At 57.2% G+C, this 15,443-nt stretch overlaps 1 protein-coding gene across 20 annotated transcripts in view; it reads right to left on the bottom strand.

Moving 5' to 3' along the window:
• The window catches only part of PNPLA7 (patatin like domain 7, lysophospholipase), an 84,728-nt gene that overhangs the window by 29,001 nt on the left and 40,284 nt on the right, over positions 1–15,443 (bottom strand). For 14 of the 20 annotated variants that reach the window (XR_012424029.1, XR_012424028.1, XR_012424027.1 and 11 more), the window contains 4 exons: positions 13,683–13,814; positions 12,734–12,857; positions 10,913–11,026; positions 9,155–9,224 (listed from right to left, as the gene is read on the bottom strand). The exons of 1 other annotated variant lie outside the window; for it this stretch is intronic. Coding sequence is in view for 15 of the 19 variants with exons in the window: in XM_045372757.3 (XP_045228692.2) it covers positions 9,155–9,224; positions 10,913–11,026; positions 12,734–12,857; positions 13,683–13,814 (440 nt within the window). In the remaining 4 variants the exon portion in view is untranslated. Of the gene's footprint in view, positions 1–1,565; positions 1,660–1,897; positions 2,292–9,154; positions 9,225–10,912; positions 11,027–12,733; positions 12,858–13,682; positions 13,815–13,852; positions 14,387–15,443 lie in introns of those variants that run through there. 5 more of the 20 variants (XM_074015856.1, XM_074015857.1, XR_012424030.1 and 2 more) reach the window with 4 other exon arrangements.

Genomic DNA, 15,443 nt, shown 5'->3' with positions numbered 1-15,443 from the left:
GTCAGAGTAAGGGGATGCGGCGTGGTCAGGCAAGAGGCCAGGAGAGTAAACCTGGGGACACAGAACAAGTGAGGGCTTGAGGGACACTCCCCGCAGACGGCGGCTAGTGGACGCCTGCAAGCTCCCGGGATGCACACGGCGCCGTGGCAGCCCTGCGGGTAAGAGCCTGTGAACAGGGAACATGGCTCGGGGAACCGGCGCACAGCCAGCGATCGTGGTGCTCACAGGAAAACAGCTGATGACGTGCTGCTGAGCAGGGGAGCTGCAGAGTGGTTTATAACTACGATTCCATTATTACATAAATACTCCAGGCCTCCCAAACGGAAGCACCTGCACCTGTACGCAAGCAGAAACAGATAAATGACGCTGCCCATCCAACATCCTGAATGAGTGTCCAAGACTCACACAGCCCCAGATCTTCCCTCGGACTCGGCCCCCACCTCCGGCCCCAGGCTCCCACCCGACCCACCAACGCTCAGTCCCTGCCCTCAGTCCTTCTCATCACCGGGAGCGCTGGGCCTCCACCGCACAGCCTTGGGGTGGCTTCAGCCGCCTTCTGAGAGGAGGCTCTGCGCACAGTGGCCAGAGCTGACCTTCAATGCCCAAGTCCACCAGGAGCGTTTTTTGCTCAAAGCCCCCGGTGCCCCTCCCCACTTAGAACAAGCCGAAGTCTGCAGCCTCTGCCCATCTGCGGTCCCCGAGAGCTGCTGGTGACCCCCACACCACACAGCTCTATGCCCATCTGCGGTCCCCGAGAGCTGCTGGTGACCCCCACACCACACAGCTCTATGCCCATCTGCGGTCCCCGAGAGCTGCTGGTGACCCCCACACCACACAGCTCTATGCCCATCTGCGGTCCCCGAGAGCTGCTGGTGACCCCCACACCACACAGCTCTATGCCCATCTGCGGTCCCCGAGAGCTGCTGGTGACCCCCACACCACACAGCTCTATGCCTGGCCCCAAGGGTCCTGACCTCCTCAGGGAGGGCTGCCCCACCACCTGCGTGTCCCTGCCCCTCCCACCCTCTTCTGAGCCATCTCTCTTGCCGTCTCGGTCTAATTTCGTCCCTGACCTAACTCGACTGCGGCTCTGGGAGAGGAATCTTTCCTGACTGGCCTCCTGAGCACGGTGCCAGCTTCCGACGGGGCCCAGTGCCCCCAGCAGGTAAGCCAGGGATGGAGGGTTGGGTGCTGCGCAACGGCTGCCAAGGGCTTAGTGTCCTGTGCTCATCTCTGCCTGGAGGCTGCACAGCCCAGCTGCATCCCCAGCTGTTCACAGACCGCACCCCGCTCTGCCAAGGGCTGTGATGTGCAGCGCTGGAGACGTGCAGAGGCATCTACACAGGGCCCTGGTCAGGATAAGCGCTTGGAGCTGAGCGGCCCAAAGTGCAGGCCTGGAGGGCAGCGCTGGCCGTGTGTCGCCGTGGGGCTCACGGACCCCTGGAGGGGACCCCAGCCCTGGAGTAAATACCCAACCAGCAGCACCAGTAAAGGACTCTGCCCTCGGCCCGACTCGTGCAGCTGTCTGTGCAGAAAAAGAACCAGGCGCTGGTGCCTAGCACCACCTGAGCAGCTGGAAGAGGGAGGCGCCATGTCTTCATCTCCTGCCTGGGGGCTCGCAGGTCTTTGTGCAGCCTACACAGCCTCTGTGATAAAACTCTGCAACGACAGACAAGAAAATGAAGCAAAATAAACCCTCCACACATGTGCCTCCTGGCAGCCTCTGCTCCTCTGGGGAACCAACCACACCGGCACGGAACCCACTGTGCCGGCCACAGAGCCTCCAGTTCTCACCACCCCCAGCTGGCTCCCTGAGAGGCCGTCCCATCCAGCCTCCACCTGCCTGTCAGGGGGGTCTCAGGAGCCCGGGCACCACCACGACCCAGCACGCCCCGCGAGGCGTCCCCAGCATCACCTTCACCGCATGTCCCTCCCCGCAGCTGAGCCTCAGCCACACAGGAGGAGCGGGGGACTCGGGCCAGACGATGCTTCTCCGCGTCTAGGCGCTAAGTGGAAGGCATGTGGCTTCTATAATCAGGAGGAAATAACTCCCAGATAGCAAACAAACAATACACACACACACCGAAGTGCTGCTGAGCAGAGGATGGAGAACCGCCTCCTCGTCCCGAGATTCGGCCTCAACACTGCTCTCGCAGTCTGATGTGGACTTACTGTTCCTGCAGCTTTTCCTTGGGGATCCCCTTCCTCTCGCCTCTCCACGGACTGAGGTGTCACAGTCCTCATTTCAGGCAGAACGGGGGAGGCCATTGCTAGTTCCACATGGCCTTGGCCTTGGGAAAAGGTACCGGTAAGGTTCTGGCTCTGGGCCAGAAGGGAGGCGGAGCAGACACAGGCCACCTGACTGTCACCAGTCACGATCAGAGAGGGACACAGCTCGAGGCAGCTCTCACAAGACTCCAAAGGATGGAGAGGAAGGCAGGCTGGCCGGGGACCCTGGACTCATGAAAGAACCACCCGACTCAGGCCAAGAAAGAAGCAGAGTCCGCTTCCCAGCCACATGGCTGCCACAGACGGAGGGGTCTGTCACTCCCTCCTCATGGGAGCTGCCTCCAGTGACACTGACTGGCACCAAGCAAGCACCAGCACACGCCCCTCCCAACTATGCACCCCTGTACCAGCAAGCATCTCCCAACTGTCCACCCCCTGACCAGCAGACATCGCTCCCAAATGTCTACCCCCTGACCAGTGAACATCCCTCCCAACTGTCCACCCCAAACAGCAGACATCGCTCCCAACTGTCCACCCCAAACAGCAGACATCGCTCCCAACTGTCCACCCCTGACCAGCAGACATCCCTCCCAACTGTCCACCCCAAACAGCAGACATCGCTCCCAACTGTCCACCCCTGACCAGCAGACATCGCTCCCAACTGTCCACCCCCTGACCAGCAAACATCCCTCCCAACTGTCCATCCCGAACAGCAGACGTCGCTCCCAACTGTCCACCCCCTGACCAGCAGACATCCCTCCCAACTGTCCACCCCCTGACCAGTGAACATCCCTCCCAACTGTCCACCCCCTGACCAGCAGACATCCCTCCCAACTGTCCACCCCCTGACCAGTGAACATCCCTCCCAACTGTCCACCCCCTGACCAGCAGACATCCCTCCCAACTGTCCACCCCCTGACCAGCAAACATCCCTCCCAACTGTCCACCCCCTGACCAGCAAACATCCCTCCCAACTGTCCATCCCCTGACCAGCAGACATCCCTCCCAACTGTCCACCCCCTGACCAGCAAACATCCCTCCCAACTGTCCATCCCGAACAGCAGACGTCGCTCCCAACTGTCCACCCCCTGACCAGCAAACATCCCTCCCAACTGTCCACCCCGAACAGCAGACATCGCTCCCAACTGTCCACCTCCTGACCAGCAGACGTCGCTCCCAACTGTCCATCCCGAACAGCAGACATCCCTCCCAACTGTCCACCCCCTGACCAGCAGACATCCCTCCCAACTGTCCACCCCCTGACCAGTGAACATCCCTCCCAACTGTCCACCCCCTGACCAGCAGACATCCCTCCCAACTGTCCATCCCCTGACCAGCAGACATCCCTCCCAACTGTCCATCCCGAACAGCAGACGTCGCTCCCAACTGTCCACCCCCTGACCAGTGAACATCCCTCCCAACTGTCCACCCCCTGACCAGCAGACATCCCTCCCAACTGTCCATCCCCTGACCAGCAGACATCCCTCCCAACTGTCCACCCCCTGACCAGCAAACATCCCTCCCAACTGTCCATCCCGAACAGCAGACGTCGCTCCCAACTGTCCACCCCCTGACCAGCAAACATCCCTCCCAACTGTCCATCCCGAACAGCAGACATCGCTCCCAACTGTCCACCTCCTGACCAGCAGACGTCGCTCCCAACTGTCCATCCCGAACAGCAGACATCCCTCCCAACTGTCCACCCCCTGACCAGCAAACATCCCTCCCAACTGTCCACCCCCTGACCAGCAGACATCCCTCCCAACTGTCCATCCCCGACCAGCAGACATCGCTCCCAACTGTCCACCTCCTGCAGAGAAAGCAGAGGAGGCCCCACCCCCTGCCAACTAGAGGCAGGAGACCAAGAAAGCCTCCGAATCTGCTCATGAAGACCCAGCCTGTGCCAGGGTCAGGTGTGCGGCTCTGAGAGCTGAAGATGGCACAGAATGCAGCCTTCACACTGGGCCTGGGCAGCACCTAGTAGGCACACCAGGGTCAATTCACATTCAAACCACACTCCACAAATGTCGGCCAAGACATGCCCTGTGAATACAAGCACACCGACAGCGAAATTGAAGACTTAAATGGGAACCAGAGTCTCATAGTCTAACACACAAAACATCAGGACTCAAAATCCACAGTGCCCAGGACGGGTCCACAGTGACCAGGTCACATCCACGGTGACCAGGACGGGTCCACAGTGACCAGGGTGACCAGGATGGGTCCACAGTGACCAGGCCACATCCACGGTGACCAGGACAGGTCCACAGTGACCAGGGTGCCCAGGACGGGTCCACAGTGACCAGGTCACATCCACGGTGACCAGGACGGGTCCACAGTGACCAGGTCACATCCACGGTGACCAGGACGGGTCCATAGTGACCAGGGTGCCCAGGATGGGTCCACAGTGACCAGGTCACCTCCACGGTGACCAGGACGGGTCCACAGTGACCAGGGTGACCAGGATGGGTCCATAGTGACCAGGCCACATCCACGGCGACCAGGACGCCAAGAGCAAGGAGACTCTGAACCAGAGCAGCAGAAACGGTCCACAGATAAAAACAACCACATGTCACGGACGGAATTATTTCTCCAGGACAATAAAGCCGTTATTACCAGCTAGGACCAGCAATCCTGAACACTCCTGAAACAAAGACAAAGAGAGAACGTCCTAGTAAAGAAACAGGAGGCCTACAGAAGAACCAAAACACAATGACAGAAAATTTTTTTTAAAACTCTGATAGGCCTCAAAGCAGAATCGAGATGACAAAAAGCCAAAGATCCTGAAGATAGATCAAAAGAAACAATTCCATCTTAACATCAGAGAGAGAAAAAGATTTAAAACACGAACAGTGCCCCGGAGACCTTGAGGACAATAACGCGAGGTCTAACACTTGCGTCACTTTATTTCCAGAACAGGTGGAGGCGTCCACAGGTGAAAGAATCGTTTGAAGACATACAGACTGAACACTTCCAAAATGTGTTAAAAGCTATAAACCTACGGGTCCAAGACGAAGAAACCCCAAACAGGACAGATCCAAAGTATTCATGCTCAGACACTTCCAAACCACATTTCTGAAAACTAAAGACAGAGAAAAACATCTTTGTGTGTGTGTGTTTTGAGGCAGGGTCTTGCTCTGTTGCCCAGGCTGGACTGTGGTGGCATGATCGTAGCTCACTGTAACCTGGAACTCTGAGGCCCAAATGAACCTCCCACCTCAACCCCCTGAGTAGCTGGGACGATAGGTGTGTGCTAACATGCCTAGATCATTTTTCAAATTTTATTCATAGAGACAGGGTCTCACTATGTTGCCCAAGTTGGTCTTGATCTCCTGGGCTCAAATAATCCTCCTGTCTCAGCCTCCCAAAGTGCTGGGATGAGGTGTGAGCCACTGTGCCTGGTCAAAAAGTTTTGAACACAGCTAGAGAAAAATGATGTGTTACCTACTGGAGAACATCTGAATACCTGGATCTTTCATTAGAAGCAACAGAGGCCGGCCAGGCGCGGTGGCTCATGCCTTTAATCCCAGCACTTTGGGAGGCCAAGGTGGGTGGATCATGAGGTCAGGAGATCGGGACCATCCTGGCTAACACGGTGAAACCCCGTCTCTACTAAAAATACCAAAAAAATTAGCCAGGTGTGGCGGCAGGCACCTGTAGTCCCTGCTACTCGGGAGGCTGAGGCAGGAGAATGGCATGACCCCGGGAGGCAGAGCTTGCAGTGAACCCAGATTGCGCCACTGCACTCCAGCCTGGGCGACAAAGCAAGACTCCACCTCAAAAAAAAAAAAAAAGAAGCAATAGAGATCATGAGGAAGTGGCACAAAATTTTAAAAGTGCTGAAATACTTTGTATCTCTGCCAAACCAGAATTAATACATCCAGCAAAAGCACCCTTCAGGATGAGGGCAAAGCAGAGACATTCTCAGATTCTCTGATGAGGGAAAGCAAGCGGATCTGTGGCCTTCAGACCTTCTCTGAAAGAACCGCTAACCACGATTCTGCAACAGCAAAGAGACGAGCACAGAAGGAAACCTGAGACACTGCAAATAAAAGAAGAGGAGGAGGACAGTGACACTGGGTGAGCATCACGGACTATTCTCCTCCCTAAGTTTTAAAGAAGAGGAGGAGGACGATGACAGTGGGTGAGCATCATGGACTATTCTCTTCCCAAGTTTTAAACAAGAGGAGGAGGACGGTGACACTGGGTGAGCATCACGGACTATTCTCCTCCCAAGTTTTAAAGAAGAAGAGGAGGAGGACAGTGACTCTGGGTGAGCATCATGGACTATTCTCCCGAGTTTTTTTTTTTTTTTTTTTTTGAGACGGAGTCTCGCTCTGTCGCCCAGGCTGGAGTGCAGTGGTGCGATCTCGGCTCACTGCAAGCTCCGCCTCCCGGGTTCACGCCATTCTCCTGCCTCAGCCTCCCGAGTAGCTGGGACTACAGGCGCCCACAACCGCGCCCGGCTAATTTTTTGTATTTTTAGTAGAGACGGGGTTTCACCGTGGTCTCGATCTCCTGACCTTGTGATCCGCCCGCCTTGGCCTCCCAAAGTGCTGGGATTACAGGCGTGAGCCACCGCGCCCGGCCTATTCTCCCGAGTTTTAAAAGTTACGTTTGATGGCTGAAAGTGAAAGTTGTAGCCCTGTGTTTTTGGGGAGTGGGGTTCAGTGCACACGGAGGTAATAGTTAAGACAACCACATCATAAACGGGGAAGGATGAAGTGACTAAACAATGGTGAGTTCTCCATGTACCACTGAAAGTGATGGGATGCGGCTGTCAGTAGACAAGGATAAGCTAGGCATGGACACTGCAATTGCTAGAGTGACCACTGAAAATACCATATGAAGAGACTTCATGGAAACCACAGTTGATAATTATAATGGAATACTCAAAAAACCTCAAGTAACCTAAAAGAAGACAGAAAAGCTGGGTGCAGAGGCTCACAGCTGTGGTCTCAGTGACTCAGGAGGCTGAGGGGGGAGGATCACTTGAGCCTAGGAGTTACAGGTTGCAGGGAGCTATGACTGTACGTGTAACTAGCCACTGCACTCCAACCTAGACAAAAGAGTGAGACCCCAACTCTAAAATAAAAAGAAAAAAGAAAATACAGTAGTGTTTAACAACAGTGGGGGATGTGAGAACAGAAAAAACAATAAAATGGAAGACGTAAATCCCAACAAAATAATTACACTACGTATCTACGGTATAAACACACAAAAGATAAAGATTGTCAGAAGGGATGAAAAATACATGATCCAACCAGGTACCTTCTACAAGAAATTCACTTAAAATTCATGGTGTAGGTGAGCAGAGAGTGAAGAGTCACATTACGTGTTAGACAGTGTCCCCCAAAATTCATGTCCACCCAGAATCGCAAAATGTGACCTTATTTGGAAACGGTTTTGCAGAGGGACTCAGATGAAGATGGGGTCACCCTAGAGTGGGGCTCACGCTTTGCTGACTCTGTGTGGCCCTCTGTGCATCCATCTGCTTCTTGGACAGATGTTCAATGCTGTGCACACGTCACTGTGAACACAGGCGCAGGCTCCCGCTCCCAGTCAGCTCACACACCGGGACCAGAGGCAGGTGACAGGTCATGCAATGTATCGGGGTGACAAGCGCAGAGGAGAAAAAGGAAGTGGAAAGGGAGCTGCGAGTGCTGGGCGGATGGGGAGACCGGGGAGGCCGGGGAGGCTGCGGTGAGATGGAGATGCAGGACACGCGGCAGCAGCCAGGCTCTCCTGAGGGCTCCAGGCAGAGAGCAGCAGGCACAGACGTGGGAGGCAGGAGAGAGGAGCTCCCAGAACGGCAAGGGGGTCTGGGGTCAAATGCTGTCCGCCAGAGATAAATGGTCAGAGTCCTCAAGTCCGTGGGACCCGGTGAGAGAGGACGGCCTGAGAGCTAACAGTGGCTCCGGAAAAAGCACACCTCAGAACTAGGAAAGGATGAATACGCTGGAGCAGGAAAAACTAAATTCCCAACACTCTAGAACGGTCTCTCGCTTTCCATGCTTAGCACAGGAGAGAGCACTCTCCGCTCCACGGGGCACTGACTGAGCTCTGTTCCACCAATATCGTTTACGGAGGTTTCACCCTGTTTCCTTTTTCCAATCAGCTGATGAAAATAGGAGAGGCCAGGCGCGGTGGCTCAAGCCTGTAATCCCAGCACTTTGGGAGGCCGAGACGGGCGGATCACGAGGTCAGGAGATCGAGACCATGCTGGCTAACATGGTGAAACCCCGTCTCTACTGAAAATACAAAAAAAAACTTAGCCGGGCGAGGTGGCAGGCGCCTGTAGTCCCAGCTACTCGGGAGGCTAAGGCAGGAGAATGGCGTGAACCCGGGAGGCGGAGCTTGCAGTGAGCTGAGATCCGGCCACTGCACTCCAGCCTGGGTGACAGAGCGAGACTCCGTCTCAAAAAAAAAAAAAGAAAATAGGAGGCGGATATATCACATTTCATCTTTTCACTTATAGCAGAGCTTTCCTCCAATGCTGCCCACATTGAGACACAGTTTGACAAAATTACTGGGCTCAGGTGGGTGGGGCTCTGAGGTGGGTGGGGCCTGGGTGGGCGGGGCTCTGATGTGGGTGGGGCCGTGTGTGGGCGGGGCTCCAGGGGGAGGGTGGGACCATGGGTGGGTGAGACTCCAGCACGGGGCAGAGCCATGCGCTGGGTGGGTGGGGCTCCAGCACAGGGCAGAGCCATGGGCTGGGTGGGTGAGGCTCCAGCACGGGGCAGAGCCATGGACTGGGTGGGCGGGGCTCCAGGATGGGGTGGGGCCATGGGCGGGGTGGGTGGGGCCATGGGCGGGGTGGGCGGGGCTCCAGGACAGGACAGGGCAGGGCTATGGGCTGGGTGGGCGGCTCTCCAGGACTGGGTGGGGGCTCCCAGGAGGCTCTGGGTTGGGGGAGGTGACCCACCTGTCACAGGTCCCTGCTGGAGGCTGCCCAGGATCTTCTCACCCAAGAGATGAATCAGCCGAGTCACCACCTGCAGGCAGACACACATTTTAAACCGAGAAACGCTGGGAACCAAAGACAGGGATGCTCAACAACAGCGAGACTCAGCAAATGGCGCTGGATCTGCTTTTCAAAACCTCCATGAACTGAGTTGCACGGGCCATGGCTGTCCAGGCCTAGGAGCCTTCACGATGCCCAGGAAAGCCGTGCGGCTGCCTTCCCGGTTGCCAGGCCAGCAGGTACAAGTGGTATGTCCCCTGTGACCGTGAGCCCAGGCCAGCCTCACTCTCACTTCCAGGCAGGCAGACAACTCCAGGGGAAGCCACCGACCCTGAAGGCAGGACAAGGGCAGGCTGGCAGGCTTCTCATTGTGGCCACTGCTCCTGGGTGCCAACCCCGCTTCAGGGCACGGTTGGGGACATTCGTCCCGACTGGACCAAACAGTCCCCACACCAGGGGTCGCTGGCCTGCAGGGACCCTGCCCAGGGGCTGACTGTACAGCAAAGCTGGCGCCACAACAGTGGACTCACTGGCTCCACCCATACTGTCTCCCATAAGCTGCTGGTTGGATGGAGCCCTGCAGCGGCCTCTAAAGGGTGGGCCAGGGCTCCTGCTCCGAGGAGCTCATGAAGACAAGGCCCGCCCTGCAGACCAGGACAAAGCAGATGGAGGAGTGGCCTGGCTCCCTGCTGCTCCCAGCAACTGTGGCTGCCGCCCCAGAGCCTGCTGGCGCTGTGAGCTGCACTCACACGCTCCGACAGGCTCTCCTGGTCCATAAATGGGCAATTGCAGCAAGCGCCAGGACCCGGGAGCTGCAGGCGGGAGAACCAGGACCCAGAGCTGTGGGCGGGAGAACCAGGGCCCAGGAACTGTGGGTGGGAGAAGCGCTACCTGAGGGGAGGTGGTGGAGGGAGGGCAGTGATGGCCTCCCAGGGTGAGCCCCAGGGGCGGTGAGAGGCACTGGCTCTAGAAGGCCCTGCGACATGCTAGGGGCCACACCTGCACCCCCTTTCCATTTGTTCTAGAATGAAGAACTTCTTGGGATCCGTGTGCTGGCTGCTGACGAACAGCCACAGACTTGCCCTTCAGGCCCCTCGGCTGGTCCTTCCTGGGCGCTCTCCTCACCGCTGACCCTGCACTTGCAAGCAGCCCACCCTGTCCTCCTCCAGATCTCAGAGCCAGAGTCGCTTCCCTTTCCTCTGCCGTACCCACGTCACTCACAAGTAGAGAGCACCAAGAAGGCAGCTGTGCGACTGTCCTGGGAAGCAGCCCAGGCACCTCTCCAGTTTTCCTACCCACCGTTCCTGGCCCCCACCCAGCTGGGCCCTGATCTTCACCTCCTTCAGACTGCCCCTCCAGGTCATTTTCCATCCACGTGGACCGAATGATCATCACAACTCAGGGCACAGCTTGGGATATGGCCTGTGCCACCCTCACCCGCACCACCCTCACCCATGCCCTTACCAGCTCCATGCCCTCACCTGCTCCACATCCTTACCTGTGCCCTGCCCTCACCTGCTGGGCGCCTCACTTGTGCCACCTTCACCAGTTCCACTCCCTCACCTGCTCTGCACCCTCACCTGCTCCATGCCCTCACCTGTGCCCTGCCCTCATCCGCACCCTCATCCGCTCCGCCCTCACCCGCTCTGCCCTCACCTGCTCCGCTCTCACCTGTTCCGTGCCCTCATCTGCTCCGCGCCCTACCTGCGCCATCCTCACCTGTGGGTACCTGCGCTTGATGGACGTGAGGGCTCCTGCCGGCAGCTTGGCCAGTTCTGAGTCCCGAACGGCATGCACCGTGGTCGCCCGGGCCTGGTGGGTCAGCGTCTCCACCTGAGGAGAGGAGCCGGCTGCTGGGGCCGTGGGCTTAGGAGGGCCGAGCCAGCTGGGCCTGTCCCTGACGGCCTCTGGTACCTGCCGGAGCCACACATGGCCCCGGCATGCAGAAAGCAAGGGAGGAGCCCAAGGCTCCCGCACACCCTCCGCATCGCAAGGCGGAGGCAGCCAGTGAATGCTGGCATGTGGCGTGTTGTCAGAACCACTGGAACATGCCAGAAGCCAAAGGTGCTCCCCGCACCTTTGTGACTCGCTCCAGGCAAGACACAGACACAGGCATCAGACACCACAGGCTGGAACAAGGGCAGTCTCAGCTCTTCCGAAGAAATAAATGCCTTTGGAGAACAGTCTTTTATTTATGTATTTATTTTTTTGAGACGGAGTCTTGTCGCTCTGTTACCCAGGCTGGAGTGCCGTGGCACGATCTCGGCTCACTGCAAGCTCCTCCTCCTGGGTTCACACTATTCTCCTGCCTCAGCCTCCTGAGTAGCTGGGACCACAGGCACCCGCCACCACGTCTGACTATTTTTTTTGTATTTTTAGTACAGACAGGGTTTCACCATGTTAGCCAGGATGGTCTCAATCCCCTGAACTCGTGATCTGCCCACCTAGGCCTCCCACAGTGCTGGGATTACAGGCGTGAGCCGCTGTGCCCGGCCTGGAAAAAACCTCTTTTTAAGATGTGTCCCTCAGAACCTGCGGGAGCCTGGCCATCTGACACTGAGGCCTCCCTGCCGGCATCCGGCCAGGTGTATGAGCCTTCACCCGGTGGACGGATGAAGACCAGCCTGGCCAAGATGGTGAAACCCTGTCTCTACTAAAATTACAAAAAATTAGCTGGGCGTGGTGGCGGGCGCCTGTAATCCCAGCTACTTGGGAGGCTGAGGCAGAGAATTGCGTGAACCCAGGAGGCGGAGGTTGCAATGCATGAGACCGTGCCACTGCACTACAGTCTGGGTGATAGAGTGAGACTCTGTCTCAAAAAAAAAAAAAAAAAAAAAAAAAAAAACTTAACATAGGCTAGGAGTGGTGGCTCACGCCTGTAATCCTAATACTTTGGGAGGCTGAAGTGGGTGAATCACTTGAGGTCGGGAGTTCAAGACCAGCCTGATCAACACGGAGAAACCCCGTCTCTACTGAAAACACAAAATTAGCCTGGCGTGGTGGCGGGCGCCTTTTATCCCAGCTACTCAGGAGGCTGAAGCAGGGGAATCGCTTGAACTCAGGAGGTGGAGGTTGTGGTGAGCCGAAATCATGCCATTGTACTCCAGCCTGAGCAACAAGAGTGAAATTCCGTCTTAAACAACAAAACAAACAAACAAACAAAAAATTAACACAAATCGGCAGAAGCCCCAGGCCGCGGCACCTTGGAGCTGGGCAGCCCCGACTCGCTCAGGATGCAGGGGCCTGCCGTGCTGGATGGCCCCAGGAGGCCCAGACCAGCTGTAGCTGCTACCATACCTCAAGAGACACCCGGAGGCAAGTGGGCCAGTGCGCCCGGATGCCAGGATAGGTACCGGGAGCCCCCAGCAGAGGCAGAGCCTGGGACTCACAGCAAAGCAGCCACAGGGCATCACTCCTGCCGTCCACTCCCAGGGCTTTTGCTCCCCTGAGTAACTGGCCAGGCCACACCCAGGCCAGAACCCAGGACGCCCTGGGAGGGATGGAGACGTCAGGGAGGCAGGAGCAGGGCCCAGCACCTACCACACCGACAAGGTCTCCTCGGCCGTACTCCCCGGCCAGGCGCTTCTTCCCGTCGTCCTTCCGGATCACAGAGCGCAGCCGGCCGCTGAGCATGATGTACGTGCAGTCAGACTTGTCCCCCTGCCTGCGGGAGACACAGAGGCCCTGCAGCCCTGAACCCCCAGCCCCTGCCTGCGGGAGACACAGAGGCCCTGCAGCCCTGGACCCCCAGCCTCAGCCCCCAAACCCAGCTTCCCAACAGCAGACAGACTCAAGATGGAGAAATAGAAAACGCAGGCTTCTCACTGTCTTATTTTTGTTTTGGAAAACCTACTTTTTATTTTAAAATATTTATGTTAATAGGCATGGGTTGTTTTAAATGAATAAATATCCTCAAATTTTCTTGGTTTTAATTATTATTATTATTTTTTGAGACGGAGTCTCGCTTTGTTGCCCAGGCTGAAGTGCAATGGCACGATCTTTGCTCACTGCAGCCTCCACTTCCCAGGTTCATGCGATTCTCCTGCCTCAGCCTCCCGAGTAGCTGGGATTATAGGCACGTGCCACCACGCCCAGCTAATTTTGTATTTTTAATAGAGACAGGGTTTCACCCATGTTGGCAAGGCTGGTCTCGAACTCCTGACCTTGTGATCCACCTGCCTCGGCCTCCCAAAGTGCTGGATGACAGGTGTGAGCGACCGCACCTGGCCAGTGGGGTGCTTTTAAAGGGATGGTGTGGGCTTGAATATACTGACACAGAGATGCTCGTAGAACATCGGCTGTGTCCAAGCGTGTGTGGCTGTCACGAAATCCAGGAGGCCATGAAGCGTGTTGCCGAGCTAAGCTGGGGTGGGGCTGGGGAAATCCAGCCTTCCGTGTGTGGTTTCCATGGTTACTGTGCTTTGCCCACCCCCGAATCCTGCATGCCAGGGCAGCGTGGACACCGAGTGTGTGACACCCACAGCCTCACCTGTATATCGCTCGCCCGGCCTCCACCTCCACCCAGTCCAGGGCAAAGTCGATTTGCCGCACGAAGGACGACATCCTCTTCACCACGGTGTGCGCCACGCCCAGGACGACGGTCGGCTGCTTCCGCATGATTCTGCCGGGCAGCCCAGAGTCACTTCCACCCATCCCTCCAGCCCTACCCTTCACCCAGGGCCACAGGGCTCAGGAGTGGATGGGACCCACCACCCCCACCCCACACTGAGGGCAGAGACCACTGGTGGGGGCTGGGATGGGGCATGCCCTGGTCAGCTGCCTGCCCCAGGGCACAGCACTGCCCACCATGTGCCTGGTGGCCAGCAGCTGTTAAGGAGCCCAGAGAGTCCCCTCCTGGCACACCCGTGAGTGCCCCTTGGGCATGGACCCTGTGTCAGGCTGTGGTCCTGGCAGGGGACTGCACATGCCGTCAGGAGGTGCATAATGCACACTCGGGCCACGACTGTGGCTGGCAGTGAGTGCCATGAAGGGCAAAGGCAGAGGCTGAGAGACCACATGGGGCCTCGAGAGCACAGGGACTCTCCTGGGTGGGTGGAGGGTGCTGGGGCCTCTGACGCGGGGAACATTGTCTTCTCCCCAGTGGTCGTGTGTGGACAGACTGCGGAGGGTGACGGCTGCAGCAGGGACGTGCCCAGTGGCTCTGGGCAGTGGCAAGGTGGGATGTGTGGCAACCTGCACCAGGAATGAGAGTGACGCTGGGCGACTCCAGGCCTAGCCCCAGCCACAGGCAGGTGGAGCTGCCATTTCCTCAGAAGGCAAAAGCAGGAGGAAGAGCAAACGCGGAATCAGGATCCACTTTGCACAGGAGGTGGGGGAAGCCCCTTCGATGCCGAGGAGTTGGCAAGACAGCGGCTGGGTGAGGGCTTGAAGGGCATGAATGTGGCATTTACAGTCCTGGGGGTGGAGGAGGAGCTCCGGGACGCTGGCTGGGGTGACGGCTGCAAGGCACACCACGCACGGACACACATAGACATACACAGGCACACGGAGACACACATGGACACACACAGACACGTAGACACACGCAGACACATGCAGATACACATAGACACACGGAGACATGCATGGACACACGCAGACACACACGGAGACACACAGACACACAGACACGCAGACACGTAGACACACAGACACATGCAGATACACAGACACATCCAGACACACGCAGACACGCACGGACACACGCAGGCACACACAGACACACGCAGACACGCACGGACACACGCACGGACACATGGAGACACACACAGACACACGCAGACACACGGACACACACAGACACATGGACACATGGACACATGCAGACACACAGACACACGCAGACACACAGAGACATACACAGACACACGCAGACACACACAGATACACGGACACATGGACACACGCAGACACACAGACACACGCAGACACACGGACACATGGACACACACAGACACACGCAGACACACACAGATACACGGACACATGGACACACGCAGACACACAGACACACGCAGACACACGGACACATGGACACACACAGACACACGCAGACACACACAGACACACGCAGACACACGGACACATGGACACACACAGACACACGCAGACACACGCAGACACACGGACACATGGACACACACAGACACACGCAGACACACGGACACATGGACACACACAGACACACGCAGACACACGGACACACAGAGACATACACAGACACAGACACACGCAGACACACGGACACATC

Source organism: Macaca fascicularis, chromosome 15, assembly GCF_037993035.2.
Source record: "Macaca fascicularis isolate 582-1 chromosome 15, T2T-MFA8v1.1".
NCBI classification, from domain to species: Eukaryota; Metazoa; Chordata; class Mammalia; order Primates; family Cercopithecidae; genus Macaca; species Macaca fascicularis.
Note: the sequence above shows the minus strand (reverse complement) of the source record. Positions and strands in the feature narration are given on the sequence as shown.